Here is a 27,221-nt window from a genome sequence, read left to right on the forward strand (position 1 = left end):
TAAAAATGAGGTTAAACATTCTAATTAATCTGTGCACACCGGATATCTTTCCTTCTGTGTAGGAACCCATCTATACCACTGAGGATTTAAAAGACCTGTTTAATTAAACACTTTGCTCTGATTTTTGAGGCAGACTTGGAGCTCATACACTTTAGATGTGTTTTTAAAAAAGAAGTATTAGCATTTACTCTAGTGAAATTGCTGAATATAACTAAGAAATAAAGCAATCTGATAAAATATGAGCTCTCAATAGTTTGTTGCAATTTTTTGTACAATCATTAACAGTAATTAAGTGTGACAATATAATATTGTTACTGAGGTTTTATAGTTTACCAAACCTAAAACTGCAAGTGTATTTCTAAACTAAACTGACAAAATTCTCAAACAAAATAAAAACTAAACAAGTGCCTCCAGAACCAGTCGAAATAAAATTAGAATAAAATTTGGTGCATTTTTTTTTTTATTTAGACTTTCTGTGAAATATTTGCATGACTGGAGCTGAATCATGGGGTAGCATGCTTGTAAAAACAACTGATGGATTAATAAAAATAAATTTATTTAAATGTCCTGCTCTAGCATAATAGGCATTTTACTGTAAATGGTTGGTTTTCAACCGGTAACTTTATTTGCTACAGATGTGGATTTATTTCTGATTGCAAATTTCACCACAACAAAAACATGCAAGTCTAGTGTAGAGTGTCATTTTCACTTGCTAAAATGTTTAAGATTTGCTTTAAAGCATTCCTTTAACACATTACACATGATACAATATACAGCTAAAAGCATTTGGACACTTGAATATGAGCTTGCTGGACATTGATTTAAAAAACAAGCCTTTTTTGATCCTTGCAGCTTTAACAACAGCCACTTGAGAAGACTTCTTACAAGACTGACATATGTCTGGCAATTTTAGTCAAAAGCGCATCTGTGGCACCCATTATTCCACTAGCACACCAGCGTCAAGATTCTGAACACCTCGGTTCGAATCTCGGCTCTGTCACTGACAATTGGCAGTGCCTGCGGCAGACAATAATTGGCCACCATGTCTGCTGAGTGGGATGACCGGACTAAGTGTGTTAAGGACCCTGGTTAGCAGATAGAGGCACCTGTGCAAAAGCATGGGCAAAAAGAAGGGGTCCGCTAGGACTGCACACATATTAGAGGAGGCGTGAGCAGCAATATACACTCCTCGAATGCAATCAGGGATTTACCAGCAGTGGAAGACAAATTGACCACGCTAAATCAGGAGAAAAAGGGAGAAAATGCACAAATAAATAGAACAAAGCACATTTGTATGGCTGGGAAAGTCAAGAAAGTCTGAAACTGATGTTCCAGTTAATTTCAAAGCTGGTCAGCGGGGCTGACGTCAGGGCTCTGTGCAGGTTACTGGAGTTCCTTTAAATCAAGCTTTTCTTCATGTCTTTCTTTATAGACCTTGCTTTGTGAACAGGGACACAGTCATGCTGGAACCGGAAAGGGTCCTCCCTTAACTGTTGCTGCAACGTTGAAAACATATCATTTAATTATAGCATTGATTTATTACACTTGTTATGTTTTGGTCCCAATTAGTAATCCTTCAACGTCCCAACTAAATAAAAGCACTATATATTAAACTGTACACATACACTATCACACTTTACTTTTTTTTTTTTTTTTTTTTTTTTTTACTTTTTGACTTTAGAATTTTGGTAAATGAAGTCCTTTCTTGGTTCCCAAAACTGAAACGCTAAGTCTTAAAACCCCACACTGGTTCACTTTTTAAATGTCCACACCAACTTCCATATACAGGATTATTTAGTTTATATTAAATGCTGTACACTGTTAAGTGGTGTTACTTTATGTGGCTACTGAACTTGACCCTTCTACATAGTAACAAGATGATCAGTCAGTCTAGCTCATTGTTTTATTATGTTTAGTCTGTGTACAAAGATTATTTAAATTGTACCACTACAGAGACTAGTTCCTTCCCTTGACGTTAATTGTGAAAGTCACATCCACTGTTCCCCACTGTGCAGCAGTCCACTTTCACAATTTCTAAAATCCAATGCAAATCCGATTGCTGGGCCATGTGAGGTTTGTGTAGAATAAGCTGTCACTCGTAATGGAGAAAGAGAATACACGTATTCCCCAAACACAGAATACCACAGTTACATCTCCTTCTAGGCTTTAAATTGGATTAGTAAATAGAATTTCGGGGGTCCAGTCCCTTGGTACGGCATTTACCATTATTTACACTCTGGTATGTCTCAGCAGCTGCACCTTCAGCACCAAACATCTTTTGTTTGTTCCTAAATTAATAGGATGTGGAGAAGTCTGAGGTTATAACCGAGTTTATGATAGGCATCTAGAGTGCAACAGCCAATCAATTTTGAAGGTGTACCGGGATGGGCAATTTGGGACTCATGCTGTTAACCAAGAATCTGGTTAATGACGGGTCAACTTTACCCATCTGCCAATATGGAAGCTTAATCGTCTGTTATGAAAGAAAATTGATTTTTCCCCCTCTTAATACAGAATACCCTCCCTAATAAACAAATCCCATCAATATTATTGTAGCGTGATGCTAGAAGCATAAAATGTTACTTATTTTGATATAATCTTATGTTTGCACATTATATTATCAACAGTATGTGGACACCATGTCTATTTTAGTCACACTCACTGCTAACAAGGTGCAAATCAATAATACAACCACAATCACCCTAGACAAACACTGGCAGTAGTGTGAACCAAGAAATTTGACATTTTTAAATAATTCACAGTTTTTAATAACAGAACAGCTTGTTTATGGCCAGAGGTTTAAAAAGTTCATTAATATTATATGAAGAGAAAAAAATGAACAATGACACTCTTGTGTCTTTAAAAGACAACATAGGAATAAACAGAATTCTTACTTAGCTTAATATGAACTGAGCAATGTCATTAATAATGTTACTATTCATGGGCTTAGGAAATACAGTGTATTGGTTAATGCTCTGACATTTCACAGCTTTTTTATTCAAATAAAAATGGCTCTGCTATGTCAGCTGGTGGTGCTGTTATTGTATATGTATAGAACAACTCAGCCACAAATTGGTTCCCAACCTCACACCATGACAGACAAGTCATTTAATTAGCTAATTTATATTTTTCATTGATTAGTATAGTCCTAAAGCCTGCCCTGGATGGATCGGCACTCTGTCTAGTGTTTTTCTGACTAGCACCAAGTGTTTCTAGGTAAAACTAGACCAGCCACAACCCTGACCAGGATGAAGTAGTTTATTTATTTATTTATTAGGATTTTAACATCATGCTCCACACACTCCGGCCACATTCACAACAAAAACGGTAGCCACTCAGTACACAAAACTCGTCAGTTCACAAGCTTAATGTGAAACACAGTCACGGACAATTTTGTATCTCCAATTGTGAGGTGGCATGTCGTTGGACTGCGGGAGGAAACTGGAGCTCCCAGAGGAAACCCACACAGACACGGAGAGAACATGCAAACTCCACACAGAAAGGAGATAAAGCAGTTGAAATTATTAAAATGAAATGATATGAAAAACATATTTCAGAGAGATGGATCTTGCATTATCCTCAAACAGCCAGACAGACAACTTAGGGTTGAGCAAAGACCGGATCTAGCTTGTTACAAATGGTTTAAGCTTGACTGATTTGTCGCAGTATAGGGGAAATCCTACAGCTACATCATAGTATGGCATAGTAGACCAGTGTCAATGAAACCTTGGGTTGCGAGCCGGAAAAAATGGGTCGCAGAGAAAAATAATAATAATTAAATAAACTTGTATGCGAACGCTCCCTTGTGGAGGCTTTATGTTACATCTTGTATAGAGAGTAAGACGCATTGTGTTGCCTGGGTCATGTTTGTTTGTTTGTTTATTAGGATTTAACGCCATGTTTTACACTTTTGGTTACATTCAAACGGTAGTTACTCATTACACAAGATTCATCAGTTCACACAAGGTTATATTAAACAGTCATGGACAATTTAGTGTCTCCAATTCATCTCACTTGCATGTCTTTGGACTGTGGGAGGAAACCGGAGCACCCGGAGTAAAACCACGCAGACACGCAGAGAACATGCAAACCACACAGAAAGGACCCGGACTGCCACACCTGGGGATCAAACCCTGTAAGGCGACAGTGCTACCCACTTAGCCACCGTGCCTGCCTGGGTCATGTAGAAAATCATGGAGAAAATGTTGATCGCTTGGAAAAAAGTTTGAAAACCCCTGTATTAGAGAATTTTTTGGGAAATAATCCTCTCCTGTTTAGCATGAAAATGCACCTAAAAAGCATGAAAAAGCCCCAATCTGAACCACATCCAGCATGTTTGGGATGAACTGAAACACAGACTGTGAGAAAACGCCTGCAATCATATTCCAACAATTAGTGGCAGTTTTTTTTAAACTGTGGGTGAGGTGTCCACATACTTTTGCTTATCAAACAAATTAGCTATAACTGGCTGGCACTGACCTCCTAGTGACACCTCAAAACAGAGCAACAACCACAATAAAATCTGTCACATGCTCACAATTTCTCATTACCGACATCATGATTATTAGGCTAAATGTATCATGAGAACCTAATCAAGGGTCTAACTGATAGGAAAAAATAATATAAACAAGAAGCAAATTCAATTGTTTTCTGCTCTGCAGTTGTCACCTAAATGATCCCATATTACATTGAAAGCCTCGAGCAATACAAAAAAACACTGTAAAGGTTAACTGATTCCGTAAATCACAGCTGATAAGAATCTGTCAGACGTCTAAACATCAGCATTCTTTCACAATTCATAATAAAAGGTTGAGCAGACAACACGTCTAGCCAATGGCATGTAACATATCAAACTCCATACTCCTCTTCTGAAAACTGTCTGCCATACTAGGTCCATCATTCAGCAAACCTTTACAATATCCACACATTAAAAAGTCTGCAAGCGGTGTTTGTACAAAACCAATTCATGAGAGGGAAACTCTTTTAATATCCTTTTAAAATGTCAATTAAAAAAAATGGCAGTAGAAAATGTAGAAAATCTGACAGTTTCTGTGGAAATAATTATGATGCCAAAAAAGCACTCAGGCTAAGCTAAGCTATTCTCCTTGCCTTTAAATGGGATTTAACAATTAATCACTAATTATTTCTGGGCAGGGGAGGAGGGCTGCGAGTGCAATTCCCTTAGAGACTCTGCGGCATAAAGGCTGTCGGTTAAAAATGTGCTTGCACCATCAGCACCACAACACTCTTTCTCATTAAGACTGCGACGTAGGGGGCATCGCATCTGCATGGGCACAGCAAGGGGGTAATTGTATCAATATGGGAAACTGTCTACTGCATTAGGACATTGTTAATATAGTTTTCCAATTTAGCAAATGTAACACGGAGCATCGGATGTTAGCCACGACGGGGTGCAGAATGCGCATTTACCCATGATTGAGCTGTTGAATTGCTAAAATTATGCTAACTATCTGTAATTTCAGGATTAGCCACTAAGTTTTATATTACAATGCCTTGCTCTGTACTGGTCAATGTACAGTATATATAAACAGTGGTGGGAAAAATTAAGTAAAAGTACTCTGTGTGTGCTTTACTATGAACAGTGGTAGCCTAGTGGGCAGAGCTTTGGGCTGTCAATTGGAAAGTTGTGGGTTTGAATCCCAGCTCTACCATGTAGCCACTGTGAGGCCCTTAACTCTCTAGGCTCCAGGGGTGCCATACATTGGAAACTGGAATATGCAGGAAAAGAATTTATTTATTTCAGCTACAAATAACAGATGCTCGGAAACTACAAAAGTAAACTATGGTGTTCCACAGGGGTCAGTGTTGGGACCTCTATGATTTACATTCTACAAGCTATGATTAGGAAAAATCATGCATAAACATGGCATCAGTTCCCTCTGTTATGCAGATGACACTGTTGTATATATCAACACAATCAGTAAGATTAAAGATTGTGTTCATAAAATAACAGACTGGATGTCATGTAACTTATCATCTACTAAATTCAGATAAAACAGAGGCATTACTTGTCGGACCCAGGTCCGCAAGGAATATGTTCTAATCTGGTATTAAATCTTAATGCTTTCTCCGTGACTCCTAACTCAGTTGTAAAATACTTGGGCACCGCTATTGATTCAGACTTCACCTTTAATGCAGACATTAGTATTATTACTGGAGTTGCTTTCTTCCATCTGAGTTAATATTGCCACAATCCATGTGCTTATAACTTTAAGGTTAGATTATTGCAATGCCCTTCATAGTGGATGCTCTGGTAGACCCATGAACAAACTCCAGTTGGTTAAAAAGCAGCAGCTCTAGTGCTAACTAGAACTAGTAAGTTTAATCATATTAACTTTTATTCTATCATCTCTGCACTGGCTGACAACTAAATGCTGCATTAATTACAAAATTATTTAACTAACCTACAAACATGGACTGGCTCCACAGTACTTAAGTGAGCTTATTGAGCACTACAACCCAGTATGTTTACAACGTTTACAAGCTGCAGTGCTACTTAGAGTTTCTAGAATAAAAGATTCTTATACTCACAGCCTTCACAGCCTCACTTATTTACTCGGGTTTTTGATTAGTCTTTACAAACCAGGGAAGTTCTCTCTTTCTGTTAAGCTGTAATATTCTGGGAAGCAGAGTCCCATGCTATAATCTGCACTATTGGCATCGTATAATTAATGATTGTGTTTGTATCAAACTTTAACCACTTCTGTGTTTACTCCGAGATGGCTCCGATGTGAAACCCCATCACCAACATACGGCTGAAGCCTGTAGGTTTGAGACCTTCCCTGCTTGATGTGTTAGGAATCTGCAGTGACTGTCCAGAACCTACCAACAGACTTAAAAGCATAATTAGATAAACTCTAATTATGCTTTTAACTTAATATTACTTTTGTTAAAATAATTGTATTAATACATATCCATCTATTTCATCAACTCCAAAAACAAAACTATACTTTTTCCTTGCCACTGTTGCCCTCGGGTTGCTCATCAAGGGTTTTTGGTCCTGGATTTATGTAAAGTTGTTTTGTGACAACGTCCATTGTAAAAGCTCTATACAAATATACTTAGCTCTATACAATTAATACAATATATAACTTTATAGGGCAGTTGTAGCCTAATGGTTAAGGTGACCTTGAGCCCAACACAGTACTGTAAGTTGCTTTGGATAAAACTGTCTGCTAAATGCCGAAAATGTAAATGCATACAATCTATCCTTTGACTTAACTTGGCCCTCTAGCTCTTTTACATTTACACACATTTACACTTATATTTACACACATATACACACACACACACGCACACACACAGAAGAGCAAGCTCAATTCCTTTATTAAACAACTCCGCATTACTGGAAGATCTCCAAATCCAGATTATTAAAAGCAAGTAGACAGAAGGTTTGAGGTTAGACAACCGTATGGCACCTCAGAATAACCCCAGGGCTGTGTTTCAATCCACATGCTACACGCTAAAGAGTCATCAAAACAGTAATGACTAGATCACTAATTAGGCGTAATCTTTAATACTGTAGTAGGTCATCTGGGACTCATCACACACTTCCAGCCTGCTGCTGTTACGATAGTCTGCTTTGCACACAGTTGCACAGTACTAATTAAGTTAGCAAAACCCTTCTCTCATTTACAGCTTCTTAGCTAATGCTAGCTGGTAAGCTGTGTGATCTTAGCTAAGCTAATTCTTCTGACTGAGTACATATCTGTGTTTGCATTCACAGATGGGGGAATGATCGGGGATTTAAATTAAAAGATAAGATGGAAATAAAAGCCTTTCCAAAATAGTGGAGGCTGTTGGGCTGGGCATGGGAACAGTATGAAAAAATACTTTACTGTTTTGACAAAGTATTTTCCCAAGCATGTAATAAGGTAAAAATAAAATCAAACTTTAATATTAATATTTAACTTTAATTTTTGCATACTTCTGCCATGTTAGACTCTAAATAAATACCAATTCAACACTGAGTATTTACGGTGGGGAAGTGGTAGCTCAGCGGTTAACATATTGGATCAATATTCAGATGGTTGCCAGTTCAAGCCCCACCACTGCCAAGTTACAAATGTTGGGCCCCTGAGCAAGACACAACCCAATACTGCTCAATTTGTGTTCAGTCATAATAGTCGGTTCGGATAAAAGCGTCTGCTAAATGCCGCAAATGAAAATGCACAGAAACAGTACAGTTCACAGCACCGCTCACAGAAAATGTACAATACCCAAACCACAGATTACATCAGTGTAGTGAGTCCAGCTTTTATGGCTTTATTTTTGGCTAACATTGAATGTGTCATCAATGTGGGGTAGAAACTGGATCTGAACGCGGGGGAGACCAAGGCACACATGTTCTCACTCATAGAGGAATGTTGAGGATAGATGAAGGCTTCAGTGATGAGATGGACACTTGTGTTGTTGACAGTATCTTGACAAGTTTAATCCAGTTCCCTGTATGGGTAAACAGTAGTGCCAAACATGCGTGCAACCACACTTACACTTCCTGAGTCAACCTTTAGTGTTACATTATCTATTCTGTTTTACAGCAAGTCCCATTAATCCCAACACACATTACAACAAAGCTACAGGAGGACAGATACAAACAGTGCTGAGAAATGTACACTTGAATGTTTAGATGTCTGTAAACACTGCTGCACCATACACCAAGTTTGCATTTGTTTTCTTCAGCCTTTAAATGTTACATAATAATGTATCATTACAATCATGCACTCACAGGATAATTTATTAGAAACACATGTACCATTATGTAATTATCAGACAATCATGTGACAGCAACACAAAGCATGAAATCAGATAGATATAGATAGAATAGCTTTAGGTAATGTTCACATTAAACATCAGAATGGAAAACAATATACCCACAAGCAAAGATTCTAGTTCTACTTATAAAAGTTTTAGTTTTACAACAAAAGTTAAAGTTGAACTCAAAGGGGTTTAAGTTTTACAAGGAACCATTATAGTTCCACTAGAAACAAATAATTTCTCCTAGCAATTTAATTCATTTCCAAGAAAAAAGGTTTTAGTTCCACTAAAAAAATCCCTTCCACTAGCAAAGGTTCCAGGCCCACAAGCCAAGATTTTAAACCTACTACTAATGTATAGTTTTATTAACATTCCAATTCTTCCCAGATATGTTCAGTGAGGTTAGTGTCAAGGATTTGTGGAGGCCACTCAAGGTCCTTTCACTTTAAGCTAAGGAGTACACAGTTATGCTTAAACAAAACAAGTTAAACCTTAAACATTTTTAAGGTAGCTAAATGTTGAAAGCACAATTTATTTTATAGAATTTTTATATGATTTTAAACACCGGTTAGAACTCTAATCAGGGGGTCTACATTTTGGATACAGTCTAATTCCACTAAAAAAGGTTTAGTTTCACTGCAAAACATTTCAGTTTAATATGCAAGAGTTGTATTTCTACTAGCCATATTCCACTAGCAAATATTGTGGGTCCAATATTTAAGGTTCCAGTTTCACAAACAAAGGGTTTGGTTCCACTAACCAAAGGTTTAGTTCCACAACTAAAGGTTATAGTTCCACTAACAAAGGTTTTATGTCCACAAACAAAGGTTATAGTACCAATAATCAGGGTTTTAGTTTTACAACCAATGTTTACAGTTCCACTAACAAAGATTTTAGTTCCACAACCAAAGGTTATAGTTCCACTATCAAAGGTTTCATTTTTCATAAGTTCCATTCCTTTAAGTTCACTACTAAGAGTTTAAGTATGAGTTTCACACTGACCAGTAGCAGATTCTTTCGGTCTCAGCACACAGAAGTCATAGACAGTAGACCCTGAAGAGCATACTAGAATTGCTTTTAGCAGGTTCTTACCTGTACTGCCTGGCTGTAGGGCCCGATGTTAGCAGGGGCCCAGTGAGAAATACTCTGAACATGCATCGTGTGTCTGTGTTGGAGCCAGCCTTCCTCAGTAGCCACAGCCGAGTCATAAAGCAACGCATCCATCTGCAGGAACTGACCTACAGGTAGTCTAACCTGAACACAAACTCTGAAGACCAGACAAAAAGAGTAATTAACACTATAAAGACCATTACGCTATATGACCAAAATATGTGGACACCTGACCATGAGCTAGTTAAATGTCCCAATTCAAAATGCATTAATTTAGACTACATTAATATGGGGTGGGTCCCCTCTTGGAGATTATAACAGCCCCTGGTCTTTTGGGAACACTTCCCAAGAGGTTCTGGACTGTGTCTGTTGGATATTGTGTGAATTCCGTCAAAAGAGCATATGTGTGGTTAGAGGCCTGGACTGCAAGCAACATTTCAATACATTCCAGTGGTGCTCAGTGGGGTTGAGGTCAAGGCTTGTTGCAGGCCACTTCTTTACACCAAATTTTATAGTCATGGGTTATAGTCAGTCATGGGTATAGTCATGGATTAAACTCAATCAACTTAACATTACCTACTAATATAAGTGCACAGTTTATATTTATTAGAAACTGAACATATTAGAATTAACCAAACAAAAAAAACATATAGAACAAAATGTACACTTGGATTTATAATTGGATGTGGAAGTGGATGAGACAGACTGATGGATGAGTGTTTGGGCAAAATAATGGGTAGCTTGATATGTGGTTGAGTAGACAGATGGATGGATGATGGGTGGGTGAGTGGGCACACTAATTTGTGGAGGTGGATGGGGTGGATATAAGTGCAGGAACAGGTGAGTGGATAAACGCATTGCAGGATGAATGGGTAAATGGATAATATGATGGATAATATGAATGAATGAATAAACTAGAGAAATTGATGGATAGATGGACTAATAGATAAACAAATGATGAGGCAGACAGATGAACGAGCATTTGGGCAGAAGAATGGGTGGCTGGATATATAGTAGACAGTTGGATAAATAGATGGATGGATGGATGACGACACACTAATTTGTGGACAGATCAATGTTTATGGAGTGGATATAAGTGCAGGAACAGGTGAGTGGATAAACACATTGCTGAAGAATAGAATGCCTTTATTTGTCATATATACATATACAAATGTACAGTACAACAAAATTCTTTTTTAGCATATCCCAGCTAATTTTTTTTTGAAAGCTGGGGTTAGAGCGCAGAGTCAGCTATTGCTTGGCACCCCTGGAGCAGACAGGGTTAAAGGCCTTGCTCAAGGGCCCAACAGTGGCAGCATGGCAGAGCAGGGATTCAAATTCTCAACCTTTTGTTTGATGGCCCAAAGCTCTGCCCACTAGGCTACCACTGTCCAGAATGTATGAATAAATGAATAAACTAGAGAAATTGATGGATTGATAGAATAAAAGATAAATAAATAAGTTGGTAAATGGGTAAAATGGATGGATAGAAGATGTGTTGTGAAGATGTGTGCAAATAAAAAAAAGCAACAGCTTAAACTTCAAATGCCAATTTAGCAGAACATAGGGTTTAAAGGGGGTACTTACATGTACACACAGTATATGGAGTAAACAGTGTTTGAGAATATGATGTGCTGTATATTGTATTAGATTTATTTTACCTGGCTGGTGGACTTTGGTGGAAGTAAGTACAGTACACTGAGTTCACTTTCCCGAAGTCCTTCATGTCTCTTACATACAGGTGAACAAGCACGACGTGCTTTAACTGCCATCCCCTCTCCTGCAATTCACCTACCAACAAACATGCATCCAAATAACTCTACAACTGTACTGTAAACAACAATCATCACAACAAACCTGGAATCCAATTTCGTCTCTTTAGAACAAAGATATAAGAGATAAAAAAATTGAGATTCTTAATATTGATTTTTGTCGCTTATACAATTGTACAGCAAAGAAGGCAGTAACTGGGTCTTGAGGCAAAGCCTGAAACCCCATAATAATTTCACACAGCATCCAGTTTGCTTTTTTCCCCTTTGCAGACACTGTATACTTCACAGCGTTAGCTCATACAAAGCAATGTTCATTAAATATTAACTTGTTTAATATTGTCTCAATACTGTGAGGCTGTTTGCCATGTAAGACGATAAACATTAAATATGCTTTTCATGTTATGCCTCTCGTAGGAACAATGATTTTTTTCACCCTTTTTTCTTTTTTATTGTGAAAGCCTGCACTTTAAAAGTTCTGCAGGCGAAGAAAGCCGAGCATGCTCCGTCTGCGTGTTAGCACGTGGGTGTTTTGAAGCAGCGGTTTTATTCCTCCAGTTTAATTTCGATTGTCTGTCCTCGTTTGGTGCGCTCGCGATCCCTGCGCGGTGATGGACGGGGTCCGTCGCACACGCTGCGCTCGCACCCTCGCTTAAAAGGCAAGAGCGAATAGAAAGCAGCCACTTATAGGCCGCCGCACCTCTTAAAAGTGCATTTTGCTAACACAACAAGGAGAAAAATGTATGAAAGTGGAACAAAGGACTGTTAGCTTTCTGCAATGTGAAACGGTTTCTAGTGGGACTGAGCTTTAAAGAAAGGCCGAGACGCCAGCGAAATGCCCGGCAGCAACTACAATTCTGCAGCCTTGTTCCTTCATTCGCTCTCAACTCTCATTTTTTGTGTCAGTACACATTTATTGTAAATAAAAAGAGCAGCCTGTTACCTTGCAGTGAAGTGAAAGCATGATGAGTCTGACTCTCAATATCCGTGTGGTCAGAAGAGTGTCCACTAATACCAGAGATCCACTGATAACCCGTTGAGCTTCTGACTGAGCTTGTGAGCTCGCAACCTTTACCAAAAAAACAATAAGAGATTAGAGGGTTAACATAATCAAAAAAATATGTCTTATCAATCAATACTTTAAATTTAAGAATTTATTTATTTATTAGGATTTAAATGTCATGTTTTACACACTTTGGTTACATTCATGACAGGACAGGTAATTACTGGCTACACAAGATTCAACAGTTTCGTATCTCCAGTGCACCTCACTTGCATGTCTTTGGACTGTGGAAAGAAAACTGGAGCTACTGGAGGAAGCCCACGCAGATACGTGGAGAACATGCAAACTCCACACTGAACGGACCCTGACCGCTCTATCTGGGAATTGCACCCAGGACCTTCTAGCTGTGAAGCAACATTGCTACCCACCGAGCCATCGTGCCGCCCTAAAAAGGACTATATAAAAACTGGACACCTGACCGTGAGCTTATTGGACACCCCATCTCAAAAACAAATGGTATTACAACAGAATGACTTCTATGACAAGACTCTCTTCTCACAAGACATTGAAGTATGTCTTTGTAAATTTGTAGCCATTGAGTCCTGCTAAAGAAAAACAATCCTCTGAGATTGGGAACATTGTCAGAGCAGAAGAAAGCATGTTTTATCCAGAATAACCTTGAATGTGGGTGTTGAAATGCTGGATATGTGTCCATCACAAAGACATAATAAGCCTGATTCCAGTCTTGTTGAAGCAAACCCAGATTATCACTGATACTGTACCAAATTTTACATTGGGTGCAAGAAAAAGAAAAAGTAGCATGTGGGCATCTCCAGATCTAAGTTGAATCATTGCATGAGCAGAACTAAGCAGAAAAGTGGACTCCTCAGAGAATCTCCTTGGAAGATGACCTTACCCCAATTCTCTATGGTCCAATCCTTATGATCTTTTGCAAAACTGAAAAGGAGGTAAGGTAATTCCCGAAGTATTTGTTTTATTACTTGTTTTATTCAAAGTGACTTATAATTATGAATAAATAGAAGTCAAGCAATTGAAGTTAAGGGCCAAAAATGTAAATGTAAAAATGTAGTCCAGTACCTAAACGGCTGAGCTACCACTAAAAAGGGGCGGCACACTGGCTAAATAGGTAGCACTGTCGCCTCACAGCAAGAAGGTCCTGGGTTCAATCCCCAGGTGGGGTGGGCCGGGTCCTTTCTGTGCGGAGTTCTCCCCGTGTCGGTGTGGGTTTCCTCCGGGAGCTCCGGTTTCCTCCCACAGTCCAAAGACATGCAAGTGAGGTAAATTTGAGATACAAAACTGTCCAAGACTGTGTTTAATATAACCTTGTGAGCTGATGAACCGTGTGTAATGAGTAACTACCGTTTCTGTCATGAATGTAACCAAAGTTTAAAATATGACGTTAAAATCCTAATACACAAACAAACAAACAAAAACTCCAGTCCTCTACATTCTAAACCTTATGGTCTTTTGCAAAATTATTAATTATTATAAAGTATTTGCTTTATTCAAGTGACTTATAATTATGAATGAATACAATTCAAGCAATTGAGGTTAAGGGCCTTGCTCAGGGGACCAACAGTGGTAACTTGGTAGTGGTTGGGCTTAATCCAGCAACGTTTTGATCACTAGTCTGATTACTGATCAAGGACAGTTGTAGCCTAGCAGTTAAGGTACTGGACAAGTCACTGTCACTGTTGGGCCCTTAAACAAGGCTCTTAAGCTTTAATTGCTCAGATAGTATATTGTCATAGTACTGTAAGGCACTTTGGACAAATTATTCTGCTAAACCAGTCCAGCCCAGTACTTTAACCGCTGTGCTACCAATAAAAAAGGGTTTTTATTTGGCATGTAGTTGACATGTAGTACTATATTTTGCAAATCTCTGACCATAAACTCTATAAATTACTGTCAACCACACTGTGCATTGAGATAAAATAGACATGAGTTTTAAACATTTTAACTATTGGCCTAGCTGTGAATATATGCCAACAATATTTACTAATAATATGGAAGCAATTTCATAGCCATTGCCTGATTTATGGAGGTCAATAATTCTGTTTTGTGTATTTCCTTATAGTTTTAATTTTAATAAAAAGGGTAATTTGGCCACTCTGTCATGAAACTCCAGTAAAGTAAACAGAAACATTCTTTTATTTACATTTTGTTTAGAAAAAGCATTCACATCAATTTAATTATGAGTTTCATGTTTAGTGTGAGATTTTTCACTATTTACCAAGGGTGCCAATAATTTACTTACTAAATACAAATAATTGCATATTAAAATGCAATACATATACTGTTAAAACAACATAAGAGCTGTGCAAAAGACAAAAAAAAAATACCACAATAGCAAAGGGAATGTAATGCACATAAAACCAGAACCTGACACATCTCTGTACCCTCAAGCATGCGGCACATGCTCCCACAAAACATGCACCCATCCCAGAATGACAGCTAAGGTCACCATTTGATGTAAATTCTTCCTGGACGTCTTGTGCTTTATCAGCATGGACCGTCTCCTCAGTCATCTCGTCAATGGCACTCCGGCAAGGACAGCCAGCGAGGGGAAGAGCGGTCTCTGTGGAGCCCTGCAATACAGTCCATACAGGAATAAATCAAGCAGAAAGGCTCTGCAAGCAGCCAAAACAGCCAACATCAATGCCTGTGTAATTAGTTTTTCAATAACGCTGCATGTGCACTGTGCATGTCACTCTTTTTTGACACCCAAATAACTGAAAGGTGAATGAATAAGAAACATGAATATGGAAAATGTGCTTAAAACACATATTCATGAGTTACATGCAGAGGGCATGTTTTTTTATATTCTAAGTGCATTTAAGATGCCAATCAAAAGTCTTGACCGAGTTCGGCAATGCTCATGGTTTCTCAGAAACATTTTTTTATCTATTAACTTTTACGACCCGTACAATATTTTACTGTCTGCAAAACAAATGCAAAATAAATAAATTAAATAAATAAATAAAAAATGCCCGTCCCTCCCGAAGGCATGCGTATTACCTGACATAGTCCGCTGAACACAGCGCAATAAATATTTCATATTACTTTAATCCCCCGCTGTCACCTGCATTTGGCCGTATGATAATTAAATTAATTGTACTCCAATCTCTCAGCGCTGTACAGATAGGAGCTTGACTAGTATTAACTGAGGGGCACGGCCTACCTCCCCACCCCCAGCATCCTCCTCTCAGCCTCCTCCTTCTCCCGCGCTGCTGTTCTTTCCTCCAGAGCTGGTGTCAGTGTGAATCTGTCAGGCTGATGGAGAGTATTTTGGACTGAGCGCTGAGGGAGCTTCTCCCCTCGATGAGGCCTGGGTTCTCTCGGCTCTGTGCTGCAGGAGCCACCCTTACAGGCTGGGTTTTTTTTCTACTTTTATAAAACTAGCCTCTAACATATCCTTTCTGCTACCCTAAAAATCTCTCCTAAAATAAATATAAAACACAAACAAATACAACACTTGCTGGGAAGCCATGGGGGATGCGCAGTGTCACTGTGACCCAGTATACACTTAGTGGGGAGCACAAGTATAGTCTGCTCTATTTATTATAGAAGTAAAACTCTCATCCCACTTCTAACTGTTAAAATTAATTTAAAAAAATTTAAGAATATTTTATTATTATTATTATTATCTTATTATTAATAAACTAATTATTAAGTTTAATAATAATAATTGTTAAATTATTATAAAAATAATATTTTTATTTATTTATTAGGATTTTGACGTCATGTTTTACACACTGGTTACATTCATGACAGAAACGGTAGTTACTCGTTACACAAGATTCATTAGTTCAAGTTTAATGTCAAACACAGTCATGGACAAATTTATATCTCCAATTCACCTCACTTGCATGTCTTTGGACTGTGGGAAGACACTAGAGCTCCCAGAGGAAACTCACACAGATACTGGGAAAAAAAACAAGCTTCACACAGAAAGAATCCGGACCTCTCCACATGGGAATTGAACCCAGAAACTTCTTGCTGTGAGGCGACAGTGATATCCACCGAGCTACCGTGGCTCCTCACCTATGGCCTCAGTGATTAAGGTTCTGGACTAGTAATCAGAAGGCTGGTTTCTTCATGTTTTTTTGTACCCATTTGGACCCAGTGCCAGCTGTAAAACACTAGGCTAAAGGAATACACTCTGAACAGATTGCCAACACATCGCAGAGCATCATTCACTAACACATTTACTCACTTACTCAAACCAATGAGCTATTCAGAGTAGTCAAAGAAGACCCTGCTGCTATGGATCTGCCAGAATGATTATTTGATTATTATGGCTTGGGTTACTGACCCGAATAATGTTCTGTGAAATAAAGAGTCAAATAAACTGTGAATGTAATGTTAGGACTAGTAGTTTGTTTGGGATAATGCACCAGTAAACAAACCACAACAGAATAACAATTACAATAAATAAATTATTCATTAGAGAATATTATTTATCAGAGGGAATTATGCATTAAGACTAATGAGAGTTTGTTTCCATTATTTTGGCCAACTTTATTTCATGTGTGATTATCCCCTTTTTTGTTAGTGGCTTTTCAGCCATAGTTTTGTTGTACCCTGAGTAAAACATCTTGCACTTGAATTCTTTTCATTCACGCCACCTCTGGGACAATCTGCTCTACCAGAGCAGTTCTGCAGTGAAGCCCAAAAGGGCCGCAACACCGGATGAGTTCAAGAAAGAGACAAGTAGTCTGGGATTGCACGCCAGTGGAAAACCAGACTGGAGCTCAGTATAGGAGTCTGAGCATAGTAAACAAACTTTGGACGACTGAATGATTCTGTCGCCAATTAATATCAAACATCCAATGAAAGATAACAGTTTCTTTGAAGGCTCCTAATTATTTAAAGCTTCCTGAGCATAAAATACATCTGTGGAGTAGATGAGAGCACTGATACCTAATAACACCTATTATACTCAAAAAAGTGTAGTCATGTCAAAGTTTACCCCCAGCTAAGCTTTAAACACTCCAATACCCTACATTACCCTCACAGCACAGTGTGAAACACCAACAAAGTCACTCTCCCAAACCACCATGTCGCACCTGCACTTTCTCAACTGTTGACCATTATTCATTGAAACAGTCCTAGTGCTGAAGTTTGTGCTCATTCAGAAAACCAGCAAACTTTTCAAACTAGCTCATGTTTCCTCCAGTTCAAGCACCAGTGGGTTTCATAATCACCTGTTTACAAATGCATGGCTTAAGAACAATAGCAATTCTGAAGGACATTTTTGAGAACATACTGTACCCTCCATTAAAACCTGTCAGCATACAGACACAGCTGGAAAACATCATGATTAAGCACCTTTAAATGCATGTTGAGAGATAGATGTTTTCATGGCTTTTAGCAATAACCAGTTTAATTTTGCTGAAATGCATTAATACTGTAGCACTATTACTGTATTTGTCAATACAATGTGCCATTAAGGTTTTTGAGACCACTAAAGCTTAATTGTAAATCTATTTATTTAAATGGAAAATATACCCAGTTTGAGTTGTAGTTTTTGCTATCGAAATGTTTATGTTGGTCCTAAACTACTTTTGCTGGCTAAGCTTTTTTTCCCAACAATAATATTCAAAACTCCTACATTGTTCACATCTTATTCTAATAGACCACTAACCACTACACTTGTCTTTGGTCCCATCCCCCCAATTACTTTTAGATTAGAAATGTCTCTTGTACTTATTGGATTTTTTTTTTTAATCTGCACTGTGTTTATTGTGTTGTTTTGCTGGTGTTCTGTGTTGCACCCTGGTCCTGGAGGAACGTTGCTTCATTTCAGTATGTACTTATATGTAGATGAAATGACAATAAAGCCTCTTTACCTGACTGCTAGCTTAGTCAAGTCAACACCTTGACTTAATTATTACTAAGGCCCTACCAAATTCACGGCTGTAAAAATCATTTTGATGTGAAATTCAAAATTTAAGGTTTGTGCTTAGCGATGTAACTTTCATTCGCTTAATGTTCAAGTGTCACGTTTACTGGTTAATTATCACTATAAGGTGGTCTTAGCAATCCTACGACAATTCAGTTAGCAATCAATTAGTCAAAATGTCCAAGATGCTGAAGTGTAAAGCAGCTAAAAACACGACTCGGGTAAGTGAGTTTGGAAAACTCCCAACTCCCAATTCTGTGGAAGCTGGATATGGAGAGGTTCAAAAAACAGACGAGTATTTTCGTCTTTGAGAAAAAACATGAAGCCTCTAACAGTTGCTGGGTGTTCTAGGTTTACATTCAACCATTAAGGTAGGCTGTGCTGTGTATTGTAGCTTCGATTTATTCTTTCAATTTATGAGTTTTATTTAATGACTGCCGTTAAATGTGGCACTTTTTTAAAAGAAATCTGTGAAATCTGTGATTTTTGAAGAACAAGGTCTGTAAATTAAGCACATTTTCCTGTGAATTCAGTAGGACCCTAATTATTACAGTAACAAAATGAATAACATGATGGTGCTGGTACTGGACCATACCAGGAACTACCTCTTTTTGTGGTGGAAAATAATCAATCAACAATTTGAGAAGTACATTAATTACCCTGCAGATTTTCAAACCTAACTTAAATATAAATATTTGACCTCGATTCCACTTTGTGTGTCTGTGATATTTCTGCAAAGACCTGAAACAAGCTTTCCATGTTCTATTTCTACTCCCTTCCTATCTCACCCCCGGTTGTATCTTATATTCTCACTTTGCCTCAAACATCTTCCTCATAACAGCAAGCTGATTACAGCCAGTGTGCATTCACAGGCCTAACTCAGAGTCTTAATTCAACTGGACATGTTTGCTGCACCAGGCCTAGTTTTAGGGAGGAGGGAATATTGCAGAGCTCAAAGCAGGCAGCTTTGGGGACATGAAGGAAAAAAACTAAAAAAAAAGAGCATGTGCATGTGCATCTGAAGCTAGTTCTCATTAGTACCTCAAAGTGTTTGCCTCTTTTTTACTTTAAACCAGCAGGGGCTTTCAGGAAACTTCTCACACACTGAGAAAAGTAACAGTTTTTTAAAAAGCTGCTTAGATTTTATTCAGTGTTAATTAATTTCAATTTCGATTTTAGCAAATGAGTATCACAGGTAGAGCGTTTAAAGTGTAAATGTGAGCAATGTGGTGGTGTCCTAAAGGAGTTGCTGCTGAGTATACTTCTTTTGTGTGCCACAAGCAGCACCTAACTTAATCCAGTGAAACAGACAAAACCAAAATAAATAAAAAGTACTGATAGAAGTGCCAAATAAGCCGTTGTTAGGTTAAAAATTAGAAGGTTAAAAAAAAAAAACTGAGCAAAAATGAAAGCGATAGATATCATGATCTCTGATGTTACACTGGCAAAACTTAAAAAAGAAATAAATAAAATGACAGTTTTACTATTTTAGGCAACACTCACATTAGTTTTGTTTTCCGTGTGCATCTGTGTAAAGCGCAGGTAACCGACCGGAGCGAAGGCATCAGCTGAGTGAATAACCGTCTCCATCGCATCACTGCAACAACACGCAACAACACAAACCTTAAAAGTCTCATTTCTTTATATAGAGAGAACTCTATTTATTAAGAATTTCAAATACAAATGACATCACTTTTCTACATAGTCACCTTCCGAAGCATTTTTTCCAGCGTCATACCAACTTTTTAATGCCATCAGCAAAAAATTTTTTGGTTAAGCTCATAGCCACTGATGCACTGCTGCTTTCACATCATCATCATCACATTAAAATATTCTTCCCCTTAAAGCTTTTTTGAGTGTCCAAAAAGGTGGAAATCAGCTAAATCCAGTCTATAAGCTCTCTCAGTCTCTCAGACACGACCAATTACTACTACTCCCGCCCTCACTGTTTCTAACAGAAATATAAAAGTGCTGAAACTTTTTGAAGATCCCTTGTATTTATTACATAATCTGCAATGTGCCGCACATTTCAATTGCAAAATGCAGAAAATACCTTAGTTCAGAAACCAGCCTCCTATCAGGGTAGTAAGATTTTTTACATAAACAGCTGCATGTTAGTCCACCCCTCTACAGATTCACTGCTTGTATAAATTAACAAACACTCGCTGGAACATCTTCCTCTGGATAGTCTTAAGAGTTCAATAATTTCTTAGATTAAAATTATTTGGATAAAGAAAGTTCTATAATGCCATTTAACTTAGCATGACTTCCTAATTCCTCAGTGGTTTATTAACTGCGGCTGGTGAAGTTTTTGCACCAATAAAATTGTCTAGTTTGACTGTCATTACAACTATGTCACAAGCATTACAATCTAAAAGTAGATAAAGATCATAGATTTCCAGGGTGTCAAAAATGTCACTTGGAACCGTTTCTAAAAGTAAATTAAGCACTACGTGTGTAAAAACTCACATGACAATTTTCTTCTTGAAAAGTGGACAGTCAATAGTGAAGGTCTCGTACTCGCCACCCTCTCCACAGATATGCACTCCATACTTCTTTGAAAGCTGTAAACAAAATAGGATTTATAAAATAAATGCAATATAAGCCTATAGCCTACGATCTAGTAACAACTCAGTTTAAAGTACAGGAAACTTACATTCGGTAGATAAATTTGCACATTTACTTCCATCATTTCCATTAACTTTGTCAAAATTTCTATACTTTTAATGCAAAAGATCTAAATGTATTTAATGTTATTAATTACAGAGCTATTTCAAGTGTATCTTCTACATAGCTTAATTGCAAGAAAACAAGTAAGTAATCCTGGACTCCTTGTTTCATTCAACAGCGAGTCAAAAAAGTGACCTCTGTACCTTAGCCCATAACTTCGAGAAATGTTGATCAATTTTCAAAATTCTAGAGTTACGACTGGCTGAGTCCAGTTTCCTTACAAATTTAATGTGTTGACCAATGGGACTGAGGTTTGTCCTCTTGGCTGAGCACCAGTTCTTGAACTTGGACTATTCTGTCATAGGTGAACATGGTTTTTGGTTGGCCGCTTCACTTTCGTAGCTACCAGTTTCTTAGTTCTTCCTTTTTCCAGTTTTTCACTGGAAATTCAGCAAAAAATCTCTTACAGTTTATAACCTTTAAGCAGATACAAGTTCTTCATTAAAATTCTCTCCTCAGTGGTAAAAACCATTTTATCTTGTGTTACAACATTGTCGTCTGCTGATGTTGAGCGGAAACACAAAAGGTTGTCATGGTAACCAATATTAAATAGTATATAAATATTATTAGTAAAATGACACAGTTGTTCTGTCCAACAGTGAAAGAATTTTGAAAGTTGATTCACAGTGTATAAATAAGTACATTTGTACATGCAGAGTTACACAATTCAGATATTCCATGCAAAATTATGCACTGATGTCCTTATGAGGCAAAACTTTTTGAAAAAGGTCAGTTCATATTCGTAAATTCACAAAAATTTAACTAAACCTCACAGTATTTGCCAGGGCTCCCAATTTGGTGCAATCACCACAGTTTTCCTGCACCAAACATGCAAGTTGATCAACACTGTTTTGACATTTGGTGTATAAAATCTGTTATATAATGATATGCTTTCCACTTACTGGCAACAGTTTGGGAAAGGCCCCTTACCATCCAACCAACCAACCAACCAACCATCCATCCATCATGTTAAAGCCCATGGTTTTGGAATGGAATGTCCAGAACTCATACTTTTGTCCATAAGATGTATGTAAATATCTGAACTTCATACCACTGTACTGTATGTATGTGTGTAGGTCCTGACCTGATGCAGATAGGACTCCATCTCTGCCAGAGTTTTTCCCAAATGTGTTCCCGGGTCGAGGCCTGCCAGCACACACATCAAGCACAAAGCACAGATTGAAGATGACAGCAAGAAAAGACTGTGTAGACTGTGAGCGTCTCAAACTCGTTGTCTCGTACACAAAAACACGTACACATACGCATTCGTACACAACTTGGCTCCAGCTACTATTTATTTGACTTTGCAAATTGTGTACACACATCCCTGGGGGTAAGGTTAACAGCTTTCAGTCTGGCTTAAAAGCGGAGTTCTGCCTGCTTCCTTTGTGAGTGTACTCGGGGAGAGTTCCTGTTTATTTGTATTTCCCTTTAAATATGGCACAGCCGAGTGAGTCAGGCATCCCACATGTGCTCAGTAAACAAAGGAATAGAAAAAGGAGAGAAACAATGTCAATTGTCGATGCACCGCCATGCTTAACTGCTTTCAATACAAAACGAGTGTAATCATGACATGCTGGATGTTCATTGCTCCCCTAGTTTCCAGCTGAATTTGTAGCCACTCATCCAATATGCAAAAACGTTAAGTGTTTAACGCAGTCATGTTAGATTTAAAGCATTGACTGACTGTGCATGTGTTCAATACGCGACCGCCCGCCTGGTTCTCATCTCCCTTTTGTTGTAAACAAGTCCCCCTGCCTGATAAACAAACACATAAGCTCTTTATGCCAAAACTTACTGCCCGAGAAACCACAACCCAGCTAAACACTGTCTTCAAAGCACACAAGTCTGTAACACTACACACAATGTTTAGCGCTCGGCCTGTAACCAACAAGATGTCATACGTATAACAGCAATTAAATGGTTTGTTATTGCATGTTTATAATATGGTATGTGTACTTATGAGGCAGTGGTAGCTCAGCAGTAGGTACAGGGCTAGTTATCGTAAGGTTGCTGGTTCAAGCCCCACATCTGATAGGTTGCCACTGCAAGGCCCTTAACCCTCAATTGCTTGCAATGTGTGTGGTCACAATTGTAAGTCGCTTTGGATAAAAGTGCCTGCTAAATACCAAAAATGTAAATTTAATGAAAAATATTAAGCCCAGCTTCATCTTTTTTTTAGTTATTGTTATGCATTTTGGTGTGATGGTGCAACTGGAACCATAGTGCTGGAGCAGGTAAAGTGGGTACCACACAGCACCAATACTGTTTCTAAAGCAGTGGTGTGTTTTCCAAATGCACAGTTTTCTCTAAAATACTCCCATCAGTTTTCTCCCACCTTCCAAGACCTTTCAGGGTGTATTCTTGCGTTGTGCTCAGTTATTTCAGGTGGCACTGGATCCATCTGCCACTTTTACCCCCTGTAAGAGGAAAAACCCCTCACTTCACAACTGGTGATCAATTATACTTGGATCAATTATAAACAGCAAAGGATCCAGCAGTCAGGAAATACGACACAGACTAGTACTTGGCAGAACAAATATGAAGGAATCTGCAGATTTAATGATTTGTCTCTTCAAACAGTGAGACAGAAAGATCAGAACTTTGTTCAGACTAGGGTCTTCTCCAAGCTTCTTTATGGACATGAAAGCTAGATAATAAAAAGTTGATGCCTTTGACAGTATTTTGCCAGGCAAAAAAGACTAAAAAATATCAAATTAAACCAATCCCCTCAAAGCCCAGATACCAAACTGAGGCGCTCTTATTTTGGACACATTATGAGAGGAACCAATTCATTAGAAAATAAAATTATGCTTGGAAGAGCTGAAGGTAAAAGAGGAGAAAAACAACCAGCAAAAAGACGGATGGATACAATTAGAGGAACTATAAATGAGCCATTAAGAAGCCTGAAGACCCAAACAGAAAACAGGATGTTCTTGAGAAACTATCCATATGGTCTCCAGGAGTCAGAATTGACTTGAAAGCACATAATAATAATAATATTAATGATAATAATAAAAATTATTTATAATAAATATTAATAATAATAACAACTTATTAATTAAATATAATAAAAATAATAAATTAATTACAAATAATAATTAATTAATAAAACTAAATATTATTATAATGATTAGAGATGCATGAGTACCGATACTAGTATCGGGTATTAGCCCGATACCGTGCTCATTAACTCGTACTCGTACTCGTACTCGCAAACGAGGCTCCGATACTAAACATCCGATACAGGATGGATTTTTAACCTGTAGGGCGGCAGTGCTTGTCTGGGGGGGCGCGAGTGCCTGACTGCGAGATTGCGAGATTTTTTTACTTCTAAAACTAAAGCAATTCATTTTTCACCCACGGGAGACAGATTGAATTATTCTCACTGACCACGCTCACACGCACGTTTAATGTTATTTAGTTCCGTTTGAAAAAAAACCCCCCTTCAAAATAGAGCTAACAGCGAAGATAACCGGTTACAAAAGCAGCGACCGCTGTTATAGGACGTGTGTGTGTCTTTAATACTCTGTTCACAGTGTCGATACAAGTGATTCAGGAGTCGACTCATTTTAAGCGCAGCTTAAGTTTCTTTTCTCAGTCATCTCTCCGTGTTTACTGTTATAATGAATGATGTGGTTGTAAATAAACACCAAATACTACAGAACATTTTGTGTGACTCGCTTACATTATAAAGCTCAGGCTTAATTATACTGATTAACACAGAGCGGGAGCCGACTCAGAGTCGTTTACGATTTACCGAGGTGAACCACGAATGTACAGTATGTGCTGATAGAATCGGCTCAGATGGGATCGGACTGTATTATCCTTTTAAAGTAAATATTTCAATCAGCAGAATCGCATCGCATGTATGATGTGCACAACGTTAATTACGTGCGTTTATTAATGATGGTGTTTTTTTTTTTTTTTTACAATTAGTGATGGCAACCCAAGCAACTGTTCCACTGCACTATTTTACACTAAAAACTACACTATTCCATAATGCTCCAAATTGCATCATTCTAAATAGGTATCGGTATCGGTATCGGCGAGTACAAAAATACATGTACTTGTACTCGTACTCGGTTGGGAAAAAATGGTATTGATGCATCCCTAATAATTATAATTAATTATCAATATCTAAAAATAATAATAATAATAATATTAATGATAATAATAAAATGAACCATAATAAATATTAATAATAACAACAACTTAATAATAAATACAGTAAAATAATAATTAATTAATTACAAATAATAATTAATAAAACTAAATATTATTATCATCAATATATAAAAATAATAATATTAATGATTATAATAAAAATGAATCATAATAATACTAATAATTACAACTTAATAATTAAATATAATAAACATAATTAATTTGATTAATTAATTAATTAAAAATAATAATTAATTAATAAAACTAAATATTATTTATTATCATCAATATATAAATAATAATAATAATAGCAAATAATAACAACAAGAAAAATACTAATGATAATTATCATGTATAATATTAATATACTATTAATAATTACTAATAATAACAACCATTACCTCTGATACTAATAATAAATAATACAATTTCATCACACAACCTCCTGCTTACGTGGTGTGTTATATAAGAAATGTTTTAACCATGACAGCTTATAACTATAATATATAGGAATAAGATATATGGAAATACTTTTTTAACAAAACCCACATGATTTCCTCCTGCCATGTTTGGGAGGAAGCATTGCTGTCTTATTTATAAATCAAAGCATAAGTAGTTAGTTATCATTTGTCGAATAAGATGAAATTTGGTGTGTGCTAGCCAGCAATGACTGAATTGAAAAAAAATTTACATTAACATTGAAAAATAGAAACCTTAGAGCCTACCGGTCCTTATTTAATGCCATATGGGAGAGACGATATCTTTGCAGCTCAAACATTAAATAAAAATGCTCCATCCTAGGCAGCCCCACCAATATACAACAAAAGCCTTTTCTGTCACCTGGTAAGTAATGGCAATCAACAGAACTGTCACACTGAAATAAAATCCACCTGGAGAAAAATCACAAGTGGCATGAAAAAAAAGTGATTTGTTTCCATTTCTGCCAATTTATTAGATGGTCTTTTGATTATCTTTACAACCTGAAAACTAGAGAAACTGATAATTACTAAGTAGCAAACACACAGAACATTTTTACATTACATTTTTACAAACAATCTACGAAGGGGGCCAAATTCATATTATTATACTATGGTTTTGGGATGGGATACCTAAAAAGTTTATGGTCAGGTGTCCACATATCTTTGGCCATTTAGTGTATAAACAAAGGGAATGGAAAGTTCAGATTCTATTGTGTTACTTAACCTGGCTGGGTTACATTTCTCTATTACCTCATAACCAGAGGCTCTGGGATAGAAGATTAGCTGTAGAAAGGTTATTTCCAAACTTTCACACTAAGTCCTAGGACGTTCAAATGCTGCAGAAAGACAGTGGAGGACCTACAGGGGAAGGAAAAGATGGGTCCTCCAACTTACCCTTGGGGCACTTAGCTAGTAATTAGTGTGAGAACATCTAATCTGCTCTTCCTCTCTGATCGTAACCCTGCACAAAGGTAATAAGGAGAACACCATTAAAATTCAATAACCTTTTTAATTAGACATGCCCTTTTAACTAGTTTCGATGATTGGCTTCATTTTGCTGCGTGGGGGGGCTTTTTTTAATATGTTCATTAGGAATGTTCGCTTGAATAAAACATCCCACACGATTTGATGATTTTGAATGTAAGTAGTAATGTGACTTAAACTGCATTTAAATGCGCAGTGAACTAATTAACAGTAATCCAGTTGAACAGATTACTAAACAGATTACCGAAAACCACACTTGCCACTGTTCACTGTTT

General features: G+C 37.4%; 1 protein-coding gene across 1 annotated transcript in view; it reads right to left on the reverse strand.

Moving 5' to 3' along the window:
* dph6 (diphthamine biosynthesis 6) overlaps positions 1–27,221 on the reverse strand; it is a 131,971-nt gene that overhangs the window by 46,276 nt on the left and 58,474 nt on the right. The window contains exons 6-12 of the mRNA XM_063007392.1: positions 22,401–22,462; positions 21,056–21,150; positions 20,090–20,183; positions 15,146–15,269; positions 12,601–12,726; positions 11,550–11,679; positions 9,871–10,045 (exon numbers count right to left, since the gene is read on the reverse strand). Coding sequence (XP_062863462.1) covers positions 9,871–10,045; positions 11,550–11,679; positions 12,601–12,726; positions 15,146–15,269; positions 20,090–20,183; positions 21,056–21,150; positions 22,401–22,462 — 806 coding nt within the window. The remainder of the gene's footprint in view (positions 1–9,870; positions 10,046–11,549; positions 11,680–12,600; positions 12,727–15,145; positions 15,270–20,089; positions 20,184–21,055; positions 21,151–22,400; positions 22,463–27,221) is intronic.

Source organism: Trichomycterus rosablanca, chromosome 13 (genome assembly GCF_030014385.1).
Source record: "Trichomycterus rosablanca isolate fTriRos1 chromosome 13, fTriRos1.hap1, whole genome shotgun sequence".
In the NCBI taxonomy this organism is placed as follows: Eukaryota; Metazoa; Chordata; class Actinopteri; order Siluriformes; family Trichomycteridae; genus Trichomycterus; species Trichomycterus rosablanca.